This window comes from Zingiber officinale, chromosome 11A (genome assembly GCF_018446385.1).
Source record: "Zingiber officinale cultivar Zhangliang chromosome 11A, Zo_v1.1, whole genome shotgun sequence".
Taxonomy (NCBI): Eukaryota; Viridiplantae; Streptophyta; class Magnoliopsida; order Zingiberales; family Zingiberaceae; genus Zingiber; species Zingiber officinale.
In genome coordinates, this window is record NC_056006.1 from 35,955,490 (window position 1) to 35,976,918 (window position 21,429).

A 21,429-nucleotide genomic window follows, 5' to 3' on the forward strand; every position below is an offset into this window, starting at 1 on the left:
TGTATTGCTTCATTGTGGTGCAGTCATGGGCACAATTTCTTTGCTCTTCTGTTACTCTGATTTGAGGGCGATAACCTCTGCCCACCTGCCCAAGCATGAGAATTAATTCTTTAGAAAATTGAAGAGTTTGAATAGACCTGTTTAGTTCTTCATAGTCTTCTTCCCCTTTGAAATACTAAAGATGGCATCGCTCTAGGCCTCCCCTTCTTGGAATGATAGAATATCATAATCTTTTGGAATGTCCAATTGCTTAAATATATCAACTCTTTTTATATTTCTTTTCTCATTAGGGCATTCCCTTATGAAATGCCCTTCCTGCCCGCATAAGTAGCACGCGCACTTCTTGTTCCTTATTAAGTGCTTCCTCTTCTCAATGCGAGTGTGGGATTCATGAGGCTTGCATTTATATGTTTTGGATCTGCGAATACCATATTTCTTCTGTCTTTGACTCCCATAATAACCAAGAATAGGGATCTGACTGCAGAATGATAGATCTTTGAGGGATCTTTTGAAAGCGACGTCTTTACATTCTTGTTTCAGAAACTCGTATGCAAATATTACTCTTGGAAATACATCGACTGTAAGGCCTGGGTATTTTGTGTCAAAGGCTTCTTTAATTTTGTTTCCCAAGTCTCTTTGCATTTTGAGCCAGAATTTTTCTGATAATTCGGGCCCGATAAATAATCTTCCAGTCTTTGATGCCAGTTTGAGGTAATCGTTCATATACTTAACAATATTTTTTCATACTATCACAGTTAAAGCAGTTTTTAACTGTGAGACGTCCTTTTCTAGGTCTTGACACCTTTCGAGGATTAATTTAAAGTTTTTTAGATGTATTCGGGAGGTTAAGCAAGTTCTATCTGGACCTTACTTCCTCTACCAAAGTCTCTACAAAACAACTGGCCAACAATCTTGTCGTAGTATACGATAGAACTTGTTTATCCTCCTGAGTACATTTGAAAAACTTTAAATTAATCCTAGAAAGGTGTCAAGATCTAGAAAAGGAGGTCTCACAGTTAAAAATTGCTTTACAAAATCTAACGACTGTCTATACAGAAAACATACCACTATCAAAGTAGGAGGTGCGAGAGTTGGTTGCAGAAATAATGAAGCAGCCAAAGATAGTGGAGAAAGAAGCGCTGAAGCTAACCGCGGAGCTCAACAGAAAGCTTGAGAGGGTGGAAAGCTTACTCCAAAAACTGGAGAAGTGAACCACTTCATGAACAATTATATCATCACAAAGAGCACTTCTTCCTACAAGGACACAGTCAAAGCCACAGAACAAATCGAATCCCCTGCTATCGGGTTCGTAAAGCCAAGTGAGTTTCAAGGACCTGTTTCTGGAAACTCAGTGGTTATCATACAAAACAACACTCTACTGCAGTTACTGGTGCAAATAGTTGAGAGTTTGAAGGACATCAAGGCAGACTTAAAGACACTCATCGAGCAAACAAAAGAAGGAATCCAATCCAATCCTATACCTGACAATTTAATTGATAAACTAAAGAATCTGTCTTTAGGCCCTGCAAAGAAACCAAGAGAAGGAAGACGCAAGCTAAGAGTTTTTAAAGACCCTTACAAGATCATGAAGGAAGAACAAGAGAAACTAAAGAATTAATGGCAACAAAGACAATCACTGAACAACCCTCAACTTCCATCCAAACTCCTCGTTTTGAAGATCAAATCCGAGAGTATCGAAGAAATCACAGGAGGATGCATAACCTCCAGCAAGCAACAAGAAGGTTAAGCAGAAGATTTACTGGAAAACCTACTTCAACATACACCCTGGAGCAGCAAATAGACCCTCAGATTCAGCTGAGGCTATCTATGCAAGAAAGGGCTACTATAGTCCCTGCGAAAGTACTGTACCACTCAAGAAGAGATGACGCACATCACAGGGTACATGTGCATCGATCGGAAGAGGCCATATTGGTCATCGATGGAAATCAGTTGGACAGAATGTTTATACAGGAAGGATGCTACAACCAACTCCAAAGAAGCAGGATGTAGTATATACATATTGGCACCTTATAGGTACGAATTCAAACATTTCATAGGCAGGAGGAAGGTACGATGGCACTAATTGTCTTAAGATATAACAGATGGGTTGGTGATCAAGTAATTCTGGCAACAATGGAAGTGGATCTCACATGAGGAAGCCAGTTGATATATATTATACCTAACATAATGCTAACTATTGGTGATTTCTTTAGAAATATTCAGGTCTCAATTCTTACTCAAGGCTATGAACAATAGAGGAATGGCGAAGCTGACCTCCTTATCACTAGAGGGTTAGTCGGAAGACTTTCAAATACTTTTAACGTAGGTTTTGCCTACGAGGTACAAGGAGTTGTCGATTATTTGACCAGCCATGGAGTGCAAGCACTTCCAGGAAGGAGATACTCCACTACCAGTTTGCAAGGACTAAGCTGGATCATCAAACCGATGCAAATATGCACTCCCATGCAACCCTCTGAAATAAATAGTTGGAACTTGATAGATGGAAGGATTTTTTTAAGTTTTAACAATTACACAGATGCACCCTCAACAAGACTACCTCACTACAATACAAGAGACGAGGAGGTGCAAAGTGATGAAGAATCTCTTCAAACACTGGCTGTCTTAGTGGAACAATCACCTGGTGTTCTAGTATATCAGGATGACTATGATGAAGACTATTCTGAGCAGCTCAAACAGAAAGTTATCCTTATGTGCTGGTACGTAAGTTTTCTTCTAATGTAGTTTTACCCCAGCAAAAATCCACTGGTGCTGTAGGATTCGATCTGGTTGCTGATCAACAACGCATAATAGAGCCCAGAGGACGAGGCAAAATCACAACTGGCCTCAACCTAGAAATTCCCTGGGGAAGCTATGGACGAATAGCAACCAGATCTAATGTAGCCTGGAAATTAGGACTTGATGTGGGAGTTGGAGTTATTGATTGCGACTATCAAGGAGAAATTATTATTCTGGTTTTTAATCATTCGGATGTCCCAGTTACCATCAAGCCCGACGACTGCATAGCCCAAATCATTTTCGAACAAATTCTTTTTCCAACTATTCATGAAGTATCATAATTATCTACAATTATACGAGAAGAAGGAGGATTCAGTTCAACATCCCCCACGCCTGTCATTTTCTCCAAATTACTACCCAAAGAGAAGCATTATGTGTCAGTTCTTGTCAAAGATCATGCCCTTTCTCTTGAAAATCTAGACGAAGTTCATGCAGGAACTACAAGCCCAGGGGCATTTGTACTTCGGTCCATGGATACTTCCCTATATGATCTTGGGTTTGAGGATGATTTTCTTGACCAAATCACTTATATGACTTCTATCACTACACCTATGGAATGACAGGATCGGACAATTTGGGATTCCTATGATGATACAGACGATGATTGGGTCAACCCGTTTGCAACAGAAGGTGGTGGGGAAAAAACCCAATCATCTCAATCTCACCTATCTCAATTAATTACCACTGGATATGAGATGGAATATCCCAACCTAAGACGACTTATGGAAAATCAAGCAGAATAGCAACAAGTCTACTCTACAAGTACCGAAATTTCTCCATATAATCCACCACAAGACACAATGATGGGGGCAGTCGGTTACCCACCAGCGACAAGAACGAATCCAGGCCCATTTATGAACACAGAGCTTTTAATCCAAGGTTCCGAAGAGATACGAGCAATAAAGTATGGACCTTACCATCAACCCAACAGCAAGGTGGGGCTATTTTCATAATTCCAGGACAGATAGGCTTGTTTCATGACGTATTCTCCAAATGAGAATCTATTTCAAAAAACCACGTTGCAAGCCCGGGCTTCACGGACCCAAAGGACAAAATAGAGTATATGGAAAACCTATTGGGTGAAATCGAGAAGCTTGCTTGGGTTTAGAGGAGAATGAATTATCCCACAGAATACAACACCCTGATTGATACAGTTGATGGAAGGGAAGACACTTAAAATATTTTCTCCCAAATGAGAAGGGTATTCTCTTCAGAAGACCCAACAACCGGCTCAATAGCTATCCAAGATGCAGCATATAAGGATATCGAGAAGTTATCTTGTGATAGTATGAAAAATATTGTTAAGTATATAAACGACTACCTCAAAGTGGCATCAAAGACTAGAAGATTATTTACCGGGCCCGAATTATCAGAAAAATTCTGGCTCAAAATGCCAAGAGACTTGGGAAACAAAATTAGAGAAGCCCTTGACACAAAATACCCAGGCCTTACAGTCAGTGTATTTCCAAGGTTCATATTTGCATACAAGTTTCTGGAACAAGAATGCAAAGACGCCGCTTTCAAAAGATCCCTCAAAGATCTATCATTCTGCAGTCAGATCCCTATTCTTGGTTATTATGGGAGTCAAAGACAGAAGAAATATGGTATTCGCAGATTCAAAACATATAAATGCAAGCCTCATTAATCCCATGCTCGCATTGAGAAGAGGAAGCACTTAATAAGGAACAAGAAGTGCAAGTGCTACTTAAGCAGGTAGGAAGGGCATTTCGTAAGGGAGTGCCCTAGTGAGAAAAGAAATATAAAAAGAGTTGCTATGTTTGAGCAATTGGACATTCTAAAAGATTATGATATTCTATCAGTCCAAGAAGGGGAGGCCCAGAGCGATGCCATCTTTAATATTTCAGAAGGGGAAGAAGACTATGAAGAGTTAAACAGGTCTATTCGAACTCTTCAATTTTCTAAAGAATTAATTCTCATGCTTGGACAGATGAACGGAGGTTATCGCCCTCAAATCAAAGTAACAAAGGAGCAAATAAATTGTGCCCATGATTGGCACCACAATGAAGCAATACAACCCCCACAGCTAAGTATTTGTACTTGTTGTAAGTGAAATACGATGCCAAGGGCAAGGATTCACTGCTCCAGCTGTTTGGTCACCATTTGCAACCTGTGCATACCCTACTATCTTAATAAAGAGGTACCTGTAGCATCAGCTGCACCCGCTCCTTTCTTCCCACATAATTTAATTAATGAACAACAGTATTACATCTTCTGGAGTAAAGGGGAGATTGAGAGACTATAGAAAGAAGTAGCATATTATAAGGCACAATATGAAAAGTTGCTACTTGAAAAAGAGCTAGAAGAAGATTTCCAAGCCCTTGAAAAAGGAAAGGAACCCGTCAGCGCTGAAGCCGTTAACGTATTATACGAAGAACCAACTAGCAAGATAACAACAGCACAGGAGATCAAGGGACCTAGATTGGTAAAAAATATGTTATACAATTTGACACTAGAGCACAGCCTGTTGTGTGGACCAGAAATCAATACCAAAAGAAGCTTTGGAAGATAATACTTTTGTAGTACAATTCAGTGGGATTAACTCTCAACAAACCGCCAAATTAAAGTTGAAGTAAGGAAGGATGTTCATAGGGGAAAACATATTTAGAATGCCCTACAGTTACAGTTTTCCCATGACTCTTGGTGATAACATCCAATTGATCATAGACTGTAACTTTATCCGAACATGGAGGCGTCAGAATTAAAGGAAATGTGGTAATGTTCTATAAAAACTTAACCACAATTAATACCTTACCCTCTGTTACTGCAGCGGCAACTATCGAGGAATTAGAACTCGAAGAGGAAGAGTACATTCAAATAAAGGAGATGGTGTATTATTCTTCCGAAGAAATATCAAAAAGATTCCAAGAACAATTTAAACTATTATTGATGAAGTTAAAGGAGCAGGGGTTTATAGGAGAAAATCCTCGCCTTTATTGGTCAAGAAATCAAGTCTTATGCCATTTGGACATCAAGAACCCTGATTTCACCATAAAAGACAGGCCATTAAAAAACTTAACTCCTCAATAGGAGGAGGCATTTGCAAGACATGTGAAAGCTTTGCTAGAATTAGGAGTTATAAGGTCGAGCAAGAGTAGACACCGGACAACTGCTATTATTGTTAACTCCGAAAAAACTAACGATCTAAAGACAGGGAAAGAATTTAAAGGCAAAGAAAGAATGGTATTTAACTGTAAATGCCGCAATGAGCTTACTAATAAAGATTAATATAGCTTGCCAGGAATACAAACGATTCTCCGAAAGGTCAGTAACTGTAAGATTTACTCAAAATTTGACCTAAAAATTGAATTCCATCAGGTTGCGATGCACCCAAACTCCATCGAATGAACAACATTATGGTCCCAAAAGGTCTTTATGAATGACTGGTAATGTCATTGCTAAAGAATGCACCGGTTATTTTTCAAAGGAAAATGGATGTATGCTTCAGGCACTGAAGATTTTATAGCCATATACATTGACGACATTCTGGTATTCTCCCAAGACGAAAAAAGGCATGCACAACACCTCAATATTATGCTTAATATAATTCAGAAGAATGAATTAATATTAAGTCCTACAAAAATGAAGATAGTGGTTCTTGAAATTGAATTTCTCGGAGCAATCATTGGAAATAAGAAAATCAAGCTGCAACCACATACTATCAAAAAGATTTCAGAATTTGAAGACAAGGAACTCTTATCAAAGCGAGGGATGTGATCCTGGCTAGGGCTTCTTAATTACGCCAGGAACTATATACCCAACTTGGGCAGGCTACTAAGCCCTCTCTATACCAAAACCAGCCCAACATGTAACAAGAGGATGAACTCGCAGGATTGGGCTTTGGTAAGACTGATCAAAGATACCGTTCAAAACCTATCAGACTTAAGAGGTTCCCCCAGAAGATTGCTTCATCATCCTAGAAGTAGATGGTTGTATGGAAGGATGAGGCGGAGTATGTAAGTGAAAACGAGTCAAGTTTGACCCAGAACAACCTAAAGAATTTGTGCATATGCAAGTGGAAAGTTCCTTCCAATTAAGTCAACAATTGATGCAGAGATTCATGCAATAATGAATTCCCTAGAGGCTTTAAAAATTTATTATGTTGACAAAAGGAAATTAATTATTAGAACCGACTGTCAAGCCATTATCAGCTTCTTTGGAAAAACCTCTACTAACAAGTCATCCCGTGTCAGATGGCTTGCCTTTACTGACTTTATAATTGACATCGGAGTTCCCATAACATTTGAACATATTGAAGGGAAAGACAACTAGTTAGCAGATTCTTTATCTAGACTAATTAGTTGTCTTGTAATTTCAGAATGGTCGGAAGAAGCTCTCAACTAGCTGGAATTGGTTGCTCCAGCTCTTCAAGAGTCACAAGAGAAGCCCAACAAAGAGACACAGTAGTGTATGATCAAAGTACTTTGGGTCCTAACGCACTCGCTGAGAAGTACGAATGAATATTGCAATCCATGCATGAAAGCTACCCAATCACCCTTGTAAAACAAGGAAGCATGGATCAACAACTCCACGAGCTATATCATTAGGCCGCAGCACAAGTAGTTAATGCTCTACAGCAGCTCAGACTGCTCCACTCCTTGAAGCGACAAGAATGCCAATGAAGGAGCGCATCCGACAACTGGTGGTCAGATTGGTATCTAGCCACTAGGTAAATTGACGAATAGCTAGAAACCACTACCAGCGTACTACACGACGCTGTGAAAAGGATGACTTCCTTCAAATTATAAAGCATTTTTCTACGGGAGTGATGGGCCCAAATGACTCAGCCCATTATGTAAAATAATTAGGGGTGTGTTGTAAAGTAGATTCTTCCTTATCGGAAGGACAATCACGAGTGTAAAGTGATCGGTGTGAATTAGCTGTAAAAAGATTCCTCCTTATCATGAAGACTGTGAAAAGCATGTGACGATGGGGTCCAATGAGCACCCGACATCTCTTCCCTCTTCTATAAAAGAGGAAGTTAAGCTCCTTGCAAAGTATCAAGCGATCCTTGAGCTTTACTTGGAGGATAGTAAGCTTTCGGTGTGAAGTTATAAAATATGTGAGTCTCAACATCTCTTCTCCTTATTTTTATTATTTTGCACCGCCTCCGCTCGCCTTAATATTCAAAACACAAATAATCTTACTCCTCGAGTTTTGCTTTTGTTCATGTGTCTAGCCACAACATAAATGAATTAAATCCATGAGCAATTAAGTATATGTTAGCTGGTTATTCTCCAATAGAAAGGCTACAAGTGTTGTCACTCACCTATATGAGAATTTTATATCTTTGTTGATGTCACTTTTGAGGAAGGCCAATCATTTTTTTTCTCAACCTTATATTCGGGGGAGTCGGGCTCTATTGAGGAAGATAAGGCAGAAGATCTACTCCTTTATCTACCTATCTCATAGCCTTACTCATCTCAGTCAGATCATCTTCATAGGAGCCATCCCTACTACATGAATTATCTCCACAAGAACCTGGTCATGCATGAGTACAAAACTCAACTTTTACTCTTGAAAATAAGGTATGCACAAACCCAGTTCCTCTCCTATTTCATCTTGTTATGATTTACCCATTGCCTTAAGAAGAGGGATAAGAGAATGCATTAAATATCCAAGATATCCATTGGCTAAATTAATGTCTTTTTATAATTTTTCTTCATCCCATAGAAGTTTCTTAGAAAATTTAAACAACATCCCAATTCTTACTATCTTATTTGAGACTTTATCTAATGAGAAGTAGAGAGAAGCTATGAGAATAGAGATGGAGGCACTTGAGAAGAACAAAAATGGGAAATCATGCAGCTACCATAAAATACAAAAGCGGTGGAATGCAAATGGGAGTTTACCGTGAAGTACGGATCAAATGGGTCTCTAGAGAAATAAGGTGGGGTCGGTTGTTAAAGGTTACACATAAACCTATGAAATGAACTATCATGGAACATTTGCACCGATGGCTAAGATGGCCTTGGTCACAAATTTCAATAGGGATTTACAATAGTTTGATGTAAAGAATGCCTTCATGGTGACTTAGAGAAAAAAAAAAATTTATGGAGATTTTATTGGGCTTTGGAGGAGAAATCAAAGGGAGCAAGGTTTGCAATCTAAAAAAGACATTATATGGACTCAGACAGTCTCCAAGTGCTGGTTTAGTAGGTTTACAATGGTGATGCTCAATACCGGGTATAAATAGAGTTAAGTTGATCATACATTATTCATCAAATACATAGCTTCAGGGGGAGTTACTGCACTTCTATTGTATGTTTATGACATAATTGTTATTGCGAATGATGAGAAAGAAAAGAAGGTTTTGAAAAATTGTTTGACAAAGGAATTTGGGATCAAAGACTTGAAGAGCTTGAAATACTTCCTTGTGATAGAATTAGCTCCGTCTCGACAAGATATCTTCATTTCCCAACAAGGGTATGTTGTTGACCTCTTGAAGGAAATTAGTAACTTAGCATGTAAACATGCTTCAAATTCCAATTGGTAACTTATTAGAGGACTAATCACCGTCTAAAGCATAAATGGCCGAAGCGAGCATTCATCTATCAAAGTTCGAGGGGGGCTTCACCATCTAGAAGAAGCAAATGAAGGTATTCTTTAAGACCGGTTTTGATATATTATAATTATTAAATATGATTTTAAAGCACCCAAAGACGTGAACGGAGAAGAAAAAGAAGAGGGCTTATGGATAAAGAAGCAACTGACACAGTTCATGGCAAATGGAAAAGTTGAATTCCATCTCTTGAGCATACTGTCGCCTTAGGAACTCAACCACATCGGCGCCTACAACTCCGCAAATGAACTTTGGGAGAAATTCCTAGAACTACATAAGGGCATATATGAAACAAAGCTTGCAAAAAGATATCTGCTTAGAAATCAACTAAGCAACCTAAAATTAGAGAAAGGTGAGTCAGTTGTCCATCGTCAAGCAAGGATCAAGATGCTCATCACCGACTCACAAACCTCGGAGAAATGGTAACTAATCGAGACTCTCTATGGTTTTCTGTAAATGCATTTTCAAGAACCTCGATATGGTCGTCGGTAATTGATTCCTATTATATTTCTAAGGATGTGGAGGTAAGTACGTTAGATAATTTGTTTTCAACTTTGGAACTTCACGAGTTTAGATGTGCAGGCTTAAAAGAGGACACGTCAAACCTGAGCATAACACTGAAATCAAAGAAGATTGAGCTAGATTTAGACTCCTCACTCGACATGGATCAAGAAGCGTATATGGTAAAAAAGTTCAAAAAGTTTTTTAGATCTAAAAAGTTTAATGAGTTGCAGACCAAGAAGAATCCAAGAAGTAAAAGAAAGATTAGATGCTATAACTGTGATGAAAAAGGCACATCAAGGATGACTGCCCAAAGCCAAAAAGGAAAGAGAAAAACAAAGGGTCAAACAAATTGAAATACAAGAATCTGAAGGCAACATGGGACGCGTCATCATCAGAGTCCGAATTGGAGGAGTATGCCAGACTAACACTAATGACGAGTCACCAAGAGGAGAGCATCGATGAAGGGGGAGCTACATCTAAAGATAGCAGTAATGAAAGAGAATCCAGCCTCAGATCGAATATGGTAAGTGAGGTATGCCTTCTACCTCTTGATCAGTTATATTCTAGTACAACCTTAATGTCTAGATCAATGTGCACACTCAACTCTGAGAATAAACTATTGAAAAAGAAAAATGTAAACTTGAAAACTATCTTAGCCAAAGCATGTATACTAGAAGAATTTGATAAAGTTAAAAATGAAAATGCAAAATTAAAAGAGCAAATAGAACATCTTAAAAATTTTGCATGTTCAAATGTCCAGAATTCTAGAAATTTTCAAGGGTTAAATTTGTATTTAAGATTTCACAAAGATCAAATTAAAAAAATTCCTATAAATTATATACTACAAATTTTTTTGATAAATCCACTAGATAGGAACTTATTTTGGTTTCCAAAATCATGTTTAACTTGATTAAAATTAATTTTTATGCATGCTTTAAATTTAATTTATTTTATTTTTTAACTTTATTTATCAAATTAATTATTTTGCATGCCTTCTGTTATTGTTTTGTGTTGATTTTTTTTTCTGTGCAAAACAAAGATATTATTTGCTTACAGAGAATTTTTCAAAATTTTTTGTTTATTTTATATTTTTTTAAAATTCTTCTTTCAAAAGTTTTGATGATTAAAAATGTTTAGAAAATTAATTTTTTAAAAACTTAATTTTTCTGTGATCATAAGTTATGTTGATAGAATAAAAATAGAAGTTATGTTTTCTAATAGAATAAAAATATTCAGAATTTTTCGACAATTATATAATTTTTTTATGAATTTTTAATCGAAATATGTGATTTAAAATTATTTCGAAGATTAATTTTGAAAAATCTGATTTTTTTGGGAAGTCAACGTTGTATTTTGGATGATGAGAAAAATCAGCAAGATTTTTAGGGTTTAAAAACTATATTTAATAATTAGTTTAGAAAATAATGCTATTTGTTTTAAAACATTTATTGTCGTTACATTGTAAATATTTTGTAGGTAAATTTTTATCAAAATAGAAAATTTTATGAACAAAAAGTTTTAGGATTTTTCGAGATTAAGAAATAATTTTTAATTTATTTTTGTCAAAACAGGAAAATAATTGTTAAAATTAGTATTTTTTTTGAAAATTAATTTATGTAAAAAGACAAATTCCTAAAAATATTATTTCAAACCCTTGGAAAATTATCCAAATTTTTCGTAATATTTTTTCATATTTTTCTTGATTTTTTTATATAATCAAAGAGAGTAATATAGCGTATATGCATGAGTCTAGATAACAAATAAAAGTCTAGTAGGATATTCGATATCCTACACTATGGTATGATCTTACTAATGTATCAACATAAAAAAAAGGTTTAGTAAGATATTCGATATCCTACATTACAGTATGATCTTAATAATGTACCAACATAATAAACAAAGGTTTAGTAGGATACTCAATATCTTACACTACGGTATAATCCTACTCATGTATAGGCATGAGCCTACATAACAAGTAAAAGTCTAGTAGAATACTCAATATCCTATACTATGGTATAATTTTACAAATGTATAGGCTTGAGCCTAAATAACAAATTAGGATCTAATAGGATGCTTGATATCGTATACTATGATATGATCTTACTAATATGAATAAATATTAAGCTAGTAACCTAGTTCAATATTCTACAGCTATGTTGCAGTATAGTATCACTAGCATGAAAGTACAATCATAAATGATCATAAATAGCATGGATAATAATAAGACTGCATGGATATCAAAGTAGACAAACAAGTGTCAGCAGTTAAGGTCAACTCAAGGAATACATAGAGTGGAGTCAAGATAACATAAGTAATTATTACGTATGCAATATAGATAACAGAATCATGTACTAAGATCAAGAGAACTATAGAAGTCAAAGCAGGAACTGCCCACCTCTACTATAGACTATATAATCATCGTCTCTAGCTCGTATCTACAAATATAAGATACCAAGAAAACTCTAAGGATCTATAAACTATGTTATCAATCTATTAATTAATTAATCAATCAATTAACTTATTAACTAATCCATTACGAATTTGATTAATATTCAATAAACCTCTAACTGAATTAGTGAATCACACTTATTAACCATTAAAATCACATTCCAATTTAGTTGAATGGATAATTCAATTAATTATTCCTTAATCAATTATCAAATTGATTTATAATCAAAGTAATTTATAATCAACATAATTATCTAATTATAACTTGTTAATCAATGCATTAGGAAATCACTTAGGTATCGCAATCAATAACCCAAATAGATCATCTAGTTATTAAACCGATTAACAATCTAATTGATCTGATTAACTACTAAATTTGTCAATTATCCAACCTTCCAATAAAACAATTAATCCATTTACATATTTATTAATGAATTAACCAAATAAACCATGCATTCGGCTAACATATTTAACTAATCCAAAAATCACAACCATTAATAACCCACTCACTTGGTTAATCTATTAACAACTTAATTAATTCATCGATTAATTAAACAGTCACCCAATTCTAAATTCTATTAATGAGATCTAAAACTTGGATCAATAAAGCATTATCCAAATTTAATGGTGGCGGACGACAGTGGTGATAGAAAGGATGCCAATTCTGTGATGGGGAAGGATGTGATAGAAGAGGGATATGCGGTTGTCGCACGTGTGGAAGGCAGTGATGGTGGGGAGGAGCAGGAATGCGGTGGTGGTGTCGACTGTTCCCGAAGACAGCCAAGTGATGCCGGGTGGCCGGGCGTGCGCATGGGCGACGCCGATCGCTCGTGTGGCGGAACACTGTGAGCTTGTGGGTGATGGAACGACGCGGAGGGGAGAATACGATCACCGCGCCAGCATCAGCAGGTTGTGTGGGCGGTTGGCAGCTGTGGCGACGGAGCAGCGAGCATGCGTTTGCGTCGCTTGGCAAGAGGGAGGCGGTGAGCGAGCATCTGGGGAAAAAGAATTGAACTTGGGGTTTTAAATTAACTTAGGTTATATTTCAACTAACTCCCAATTTAAATAAGTATTATAAACCAGCTTTTCTAAAGCCTAATCCATTTATCTCCATAAAATATCTAAACATTCGTTTTAAAATTCTAGAAAATTCTGATAAATTCTAAATAAAATTCTATAAATTTACTTACATATTATTTATCAATTATTTTATTATTATTATTTTACTAAATAATTTCTATTAGATCAATTTTAATAGTTTAATTTGATTTCAATCTCATTTAATTAATGCTATATATATATATAAATTTATTTCTCATATAACAACAGAAGTAGAGTTTAGGGCTATAGCTCAAGGTGTGTTAACTGCTGTAGTTGAAGACATTGCTTGAAGATCTCAAGATAAAGGTTGGAGGAGTCTATGAGACTATATTGCGATAATAAATCAATCTTCAATACTGTTCATAATCCAGTACAATATGACAAAACAAAGGACATCGTGATTGATAGACACTTTATAAAGGAGAAGTTAGACAACAAATTCATTTGTACTCCCTATGTGCCAACAAAGGAGCAACTTGTAGATGTGTTTACAAAGGGACTTAATGGATACTACTTCTTAGCTATTATATCCAAGATGAGAATAAATGATATCTATTTATCAGCTTGAGGGGGAGTATGCTGGATCGAAAAGCGCTAGAGAGGGGGGGATGAATAACGCTCGTAGTTTTCACTTTCGTTTCGGAAGACTTTCGAGTAAACGCAGCGAAAAAGTAAACAATACAAACGCAAACACCAAGGATTTTTTACTTGGTTCGGAGCCTGTGACGACTCCTACTCCAAGGTCCATGCTCGTTGAGCGTTACTTTGGACAATCACTATAAGTTCGCAAGAGTACAATTTTATAGTACAATAATTAAGTACAGTAAGAAAATATACCAGCAACTTTAAGAATAGGAAATTCAAAGCCTCAGGTTGTCGGTGTCTTGCTACAGCTTTATCGGGTGGTTCTTTGAGCAGTGTACGGAAGATGGATCGCATTTTGGTTGTTGTTCTAAGCTGCTGCTCGAGACTGCCTTTTATAGCCTGTGGAGGGCGCCCTCAATAGCATGGAGGGCACCCTCAACTGCGCCGAATCCGCAGCGTGGATGAGTTCCGACCCGGTCACAGCCTATCCGCCTGAGGGCGTCCTCAAGCTCCATGAGGGCGCCCTTGCGCCAGTGTCCAGGGCGCCCTCAAGCTCCATGAGGGCGGCCTCGCGCCTTGCTGCGAGAGGGTCTTCTCCAGGTTACTTGAGGCAAACACTCCAATTCACTTCCTGCAAAATACGTTAGTACAATATACCCTACAAAACTGAGTTAAGACATAATAAGACATAGAATTTGACAGTCATCGGACTGTCCGGTTCTGACTTCGGATTCCCGACTGGAAACCCTAGGTCGAACCGACGCCTACTGTTCCCTCATCGGGGAACGCGTCCTCACCTACTTCACTCAGGAGAGTTTACCTGTTGCCAGTTGATTCTCCAGACCAATTGGACTTTTGCTCAGCGTCCGAGGCTCCAGGACTTTTCGCTGGACGCTCGCTCCACAACTCGCCCAATCTTTCACCTGGTTCGCGACACCAGGACTTTTCACCTAGAGTACTCGACTTTAGGACTTTTGCCCGAAGCCCTCGACCCGTCAAGACTTCCCGCCTAGGGTTACCATCCCCTATGACCTAGGGTTACCACCCCCTAGGGGTTTCCACCTGCCTAACCGCAGCTAGGACTTTTGCCTAAGTACACTTAGGTCTTTCCTGTAAGCTCATTCAAATACGTTAGATTACAAATAACCTTAACTTTGAACCATTTGCTATTATCAAAACTCAGATTCGATCGTCGGATGCTTCTTGTACCAACAATCTCCCTCTTTTTGATTATGACAACACGGTTCAAAGTTAAGTAAAACATAACAATAAAATGAAGGAATTTAAGCATAAGTATCATGAGCATAAATACAATAATTTTGAAAAAAAACTTTGTGCTCCCCCTTATGCTTCCTCTTTTTTAAATTCTTAACTTTGACTTCTCTCTCCCTCTTTGACATAAATCAAAAAGCATACTAAGTAGAGAGAGGGTTGTAAAAAATTTATTCTTTTTAACTTTAAATTCCCCTTGAAGGGTAGCACTCATTGAAATTTAGCTTTGAAAATAATATCTTTTAAAAAACTTAGCTAAAGTAGAGAATTTTTGAAAATACATAGCTTTTTTAAAACTTAGATAAACATAAATTTTGAAATTGCCATAGCCTTTACAAAGAAGTTTTAGCTAATTTTTAGTTTAAAAAAATACTTTGATAAATTTAGTACTTTCAAAGCTTAGATTTAAAAAGTCTTTGATAAAAAATTTAGTTTTCAAAATAAGTTAATCAAAAACTTAACTTTTAAAAAGGCTTTGATAAATTTAGTACTTAACTTTCAAAATTTAGCTTTTAAAAAAACTTTGATAAAAAGCTTAGTTTTCAAAATAAATTAAAAATTTAACTTTTAAAAAGACTTTGATAAATTTAAAAACTTAATTAGGAGTACTTAAAAAAATTTTGATAAAAGCTTTAGTCAAAAATGTTTTTTTGATAAAAACTTAACTTTAAAATTATTTTGATAAAAAACTTTAGCAAATATTTAGTTTAAAAAAACTTCCTTTTTCAGACATATTTTGAACTTTTTAACTTTGAAAAAACAATTAAAGTCTTTAAATTTCTTTGCACTCCCCCTTAATTAATGCTAAGAATATGTGAGAGTTCTAGAGTCAAAGCATGGGTATAAAAACATAAAAGTTATTATTTATTCTCCTAATTTTTCATCTCACCCAATCTAGGTTATCAAGTATGTTAAGCTTATGAGTGAGTGTGAGACGGAATTAACTTTATTTCAATTTTAGCAATATTAAAAATATTGAAATTGCGATTTAAAATCTAAGTTTGAATTTCTAATGAGTTTGAATTTAAAATATGAGTAAACATTTACATTTTTAAAGATTTTGAAAATATATTAATTAAGTGTGAAATTATAATCTTACCTATTAACTATCATTAAGATTTTACGGTAAATTAGAGAAAAATCCCCAATGGTAATCATAACTTTGCATGCAATCCCCATGCCTAAAAAACTTTGTTTCCACTCCCTCATGCAAAGTATTACTTGTTTCAACTCCCTCATGCAAATATTGATACCTAAATTGCCCCTCAGATTTTTTAGGTACAAAAAGTTCAAAATTGAGTACAAAAAGTCTGAAAACGAGTATAATTCTTCTTAAAGTCAGTACTTTATATTAAAAATCGAGTATATTTTCTATCAAAATTGTCCCTCTTATTTTTTAGGTATAAAAAGTCTAAAAATAAGTATAATTCTTGTTAAATTCAGCACTTTACACTATAATCTAGTACTCTATACTAGGATCGAGGTACAAAAAGTCAAAAATTGAGTACAAAAAGTCCGAAAATTAGTATAATTCTTCTTAAAATCTGTACTTTATATTAAAAATCGAGTATATTTTCTATTAAATTCAGCACATTAAACTAAAACGAGTATATTTTGAGGTGAAAAAAAGAATCGTACTCAATTTAATAGAAAATATACTAGATTCTAATTTAATATACTGAATTTAAGAGGATTTATACTGATTTTTGGACTTTTTGTACCTAAAAATATCATGGGCAATTAGGTAAATATGTTTGACTGGGAGTGAAAAGGAAGTTTTTCATGGATGGGGACTGCATGCAAAGTTGAGTTTATCAATGGGGAGTGCATGCAAATTTACCCAAGATTTTAATTATGATTTGAAAATTAATTATCATTAAGATTTGAAAATTAAATATGATTTGAAAATTATAATTTTGTAAATGATGATTTTGAATTTTGAAGTTATAAAAAAATTAAAATTTACTTTATTGAAATTAATTCGCCTTTTGAAATTAATTATGATTTGAAATTTAATAATAATTAACTTTTTAAAATTAATTATGATTTTTGAAATTACTTAAAAATATATAATTTAATTATGATTTAAATATTTTAAAATTAATATTAACATTTTGAAATTAATTAAGTTAATTTAATTGAATTAATTTGGATCTATTTTAAGCTTAGGTCAATTTCACCCTTTTCTAGATTTTCAAATAGGGAGCCTTAGTAGTTTTGTGAGATGATTAATCTTCAATTTATATTATCATCTAAGGATTGATTTCCATTTGAATTAGACTCAGGTTTTACAGTTAGTTAATTAAATATCTATTTCAATGATTGGCTTCCAGGCTATGGCGAGACACTAGGTTTTCTTGGTTATGAGATCATCCACCACTTCTAGACAAAGTCTTTCAACGAAATTCAATATTTAATTTTCTTTCTGAAATCCCTAGGTTTAACTAGTCAAGTGTGAATCAAGCTTAGGACCTTATCTAACTAATTAATAATCATGATTAACATTTATTAATTTAGCATGCATGGTAATTTGCATGGATCAACCAAGTCAAGCAATTTATTAGTTAAGTTAACCAGTTTAAGTTAACTTTTGAGTTTTAATTTAATTTAGTTTAGATCTAAAATAATTGAATTTAAGGTTAGATTTAAGTTAGATTAGATTTTAGTTTAGGTTAGATTTTATTTAAGTTTGGATTATAATTAAAAGGTACTTGATTATAGCTTGGTTTGTAGGATTTAAGTTTTATCTTAGACTTGTAATCCAAGTTTAGATCTTGTGGAATAGTTAGATTATTAATAATCTTTTCTAATTTATATATTTTATCTTTTAAAATATTATTTTGTTTCTCTAATTTTCTAAAAGTTAATTTCTTATGTTTATTAAATAATTTTGAGTTATTCTTATTTAGATTTGAATCAAATTTATTCATTGTATTATTATCATGCATATCTAATTTTCTAGAGAAATCTATACTAGAGTAAGAGGAATTAGCTAGGGTATATACATGTGTTGCAAAAATTGGATTTTCATGAAATGTAAATTTACTTACCTTGATTTCTCTCCTTAGATTCCTGGGTCTTCTTTCTGGGCATGGTCGTTTGCAGTGATGTACTTGGAGCATTCAATGTGCTTCTTCCCTTTCCGGATTGATTTCTCCTTCTCCTCCGATTGTGCCGGCCGAATCTTATGAGTAGGGCACTTGCCCTCTCTCCCTACACTTAAAACAGGTTATATGAAATTTATTATTTGAATTTACAATATTACCTTTTAGATCTATGATAGGATTCTCCCCCTCCATTGTTGCCATCTCGAATTCGGATTCCGATTCAGTTATCTCTTCTTTGACTATCAGTGCTATAAAATCGGTCTGATCCGATTCTTCTTAGTCTGGTTCAGAGGATGACTCTGGAAATTCGTACTTAGATTCGAACTCTGGTTCGACTTGATCTTCTGACTCTGAAGGAATCTCATGAAGTTTGAGCAATTTCTCCCAAAGCTCCTTAGTATTGTTGAACTTTCCAACTCGATCAAGCTCTGAGTTTGTTAGTCCGTATTGGAGAGTCCATGTTGCTTTTGCATTTGCCTCGAATTTTCTTTTTGTTTGTGCATCCCACTTGTCATAGGCGATGGGCACACCTCCTTCGGTGGTGGTGGTGGGGGGAGGGGGGTATAAATTCGATCTGAACTATGATCCATATCTCTACTTGGGCTTTCAGTTGGTGCTCCACCTGATCTTTCCAGTATCCGAAATCTTCTCCAGAGAAGAGCGGCGGGCGATCTGTGCTGTAACCTTTTGATGGGCCATTTAGGAGAAAACGCTCACACACAAAAAAAAAATCAAATATCCCAAGACTTGGTCTTGGATTAGTAGCGCGGGAAAAATTAGCAATTTACTAAAATATATATTTTTTAAAGAAAATAATAAAATATTAATAAAAATATTAAAAAATATATTATTACAAATTTTTAAAAATACGATATTTCGCTAACACCGGCTAATAGTGAAAAGATGAAAATGAATTTTTTTAAGAATAATTTTGAAGGGAAAAAACGAAAGGCGTAAGGTTTTATTTTTTGAAAAAACATACGAAAAAGTAAAAATTGTTCGAACGATAGTTGTACCGATTCAGAGCGATCCCGCTCTGATATTAATTGTTGGATCGAAAAGCGCTAGAGAGGGGGTGAATAGCGCTCGTGACTTTCACTTTCGTTTCAGAATACTTTCGAGTAAACGCAGCGGAAAAGTAAACAATACAAACGCAAATACCAAGGATTTTTTACTTGGTTCAGAGCCTGTGGCAACTCCTACTCCAAGGCCCACTCTTATTGAGCGTTTACTTTGGACAATCACTATAAGTTCGCAAGAGTATAATTTTATAGTACAACAATTAAGTACAGTAAGAAAATATAACAACTTTAATAATAGGAAATTCAAAGCCTCAGGTTGTCGGTGTCTTGCTACAGCTTTATCGGGTGGTTCTTTGAGCAGTGCACGGAAGATGGATCGTGTTTTGGTTGTTGTTCTAAGCTGCTGCTCGAGACTGCCTTTTATAGCGTGTGGAGGGCGCCCTCAACAGCATGGTGGGCGCCCTCAACTGCGTCGAATCCGCAGCATGGATGAGCTCCTACCCGATCACAGCCTATTCGCCTGAGGGCGCCCTCAACCTCTATGAGGGCGCCCTCGCGCCAGTGTGTAGGGCGCCCTCAACCTCTATTAGGGCGCCCTCCGCTCAGCATCCAGGGCGCCCTCAAGCTCCTTGAGGGCGCCCTCGTGCCTTACTACGAGAGGGTCTTCTCAGGTTACTTGAGGCAAACACTCTAATTCACTTCTTGCAAAAGGAGTTAGTACAACATACCCTGCAAAACTGAGTTAAGATATAATAAGACATAGAATTTGATAGTCATCGGATTGTCCGGTTCTGATCGGATTCTCGACCGGAAACCCTAGGTCGAACCAACGCCTACTGTTCCCTCACCGGGGAACGCGTCATCACCTACTCCACTTAGGAGAGTTTATCTGTTGCCAGTTGATCCTCAAGACCAACTGGACTTTTGCTCAGTGCCCGAGGCTCCAGGACTTTTCGCTGGACGTCCGCTCCACGACTTGCCTAGTCTTTCACCTGATTCGCGACACCAGGACTTTTCACCTTGAGTCCTCGACTCTAGGACTTTTGCTCGAAGCCCTCGACCCGCCAAGCCTTCCCGCATAGAGTTACCACCCCCTAGGACCTAGAGTTACCATCCCCTAGGGCTTTCCACCTGCCTAACCGCAGTTAGGACTTTTGCCTAAGTACATTTAGGACTTTCCTGTAAGCTCATTCAAACACGTTAGATTACAAATAACCTTAACTTTGAACTCTTTGACATTATCAAAACTCAGGTTCGATCGTCGGATGCTTCTTGCACCAAAAGAGTGTTGGAAAGTGGACAACTATTTTAGAATAGTTGATCATGAAAATCCCTTGATACAGGTAATCCCTTATCATGGAAATCCCTTGATACGGGGATCTAGTTTAGCAATAAAATTTTTAAATTTATTATTTTCTATTTGTTTTTTTTTTTGTTTCTATACATAATCAATGTACAATGTATATATATACTCATTATTGTTCATAATGAAAATAGTAAGAGAATTTCATTTCTGATAATAAGCATGGTGCTGAGCTCGAGATGTACAGATGTGGCTTAGACTTCTCAAGATTAGCTCTTCCAACAAATTCCATCTCAAAATCTTACTCGAATTAATCTTTTCTCATAGACATGTCAAAATGATGCATCAAAAATCCACTGTTGGGTTGGACCCTAAAGCGGATATCTTGGTAAGGGATGGGGTGTCAGAGGGTGTTGGAGTTGTCTGGCAAAGACCCCTCGATGGTTAAATCACTATAAAGCGATGGTTGCCAATGAAACATTGATAGAGGAATAAAGTAAGATTAGGCTCAGATCTGCATATTGTCGCCGACTTTAGTGCTTATATAGGGATCAATGACCTAAACCTTAGGGTTGTTCGATCTAAAGATCGTGGGTTGTAGGCATAGATCACGAAGGAGTCATGTTCAGTTTTGGTCATACCGGTAAAAATTATGTTTCATATGATCCATCCTTGCAGTTTCTCGTGTAATTGGGTTGCAAGGAGAATGGG

At 36.0% G+C, this 21,429-nt stretch overlaps 1 protein-coding gene across 3 annotated transcripts in view; it reads left to right on the top strand.

The window, feature by feature from the left end:
* Positions 1-21,429, top strand: part of LOC122031676 (L-2-hydroxyglutarate dehydrogenase, mitochondrial-like) — a 71,019-nt gene that overhangs the window by 22,530 nt on the left and 27,060 nt on the right. The window contains exon 5 of one of the 3 annotated variants that reach the window (XM_042590773.1): positions 18,355-18,492. The exons of the other annotated variants lie outside the window; for them this stretch is intronic. Coding sequence (XP_042446707.1) covers positions 18,355-18,477 — 123 coding nt within the window. The 3' untranslated portion in view covers positions 18,478-18,492. Of the gene's footprint in view, positions 1-18,354; positions 18,493-21,429 lie in introns of those variants that run through there. 3 annotated transcript variants of the gene reach the window in all.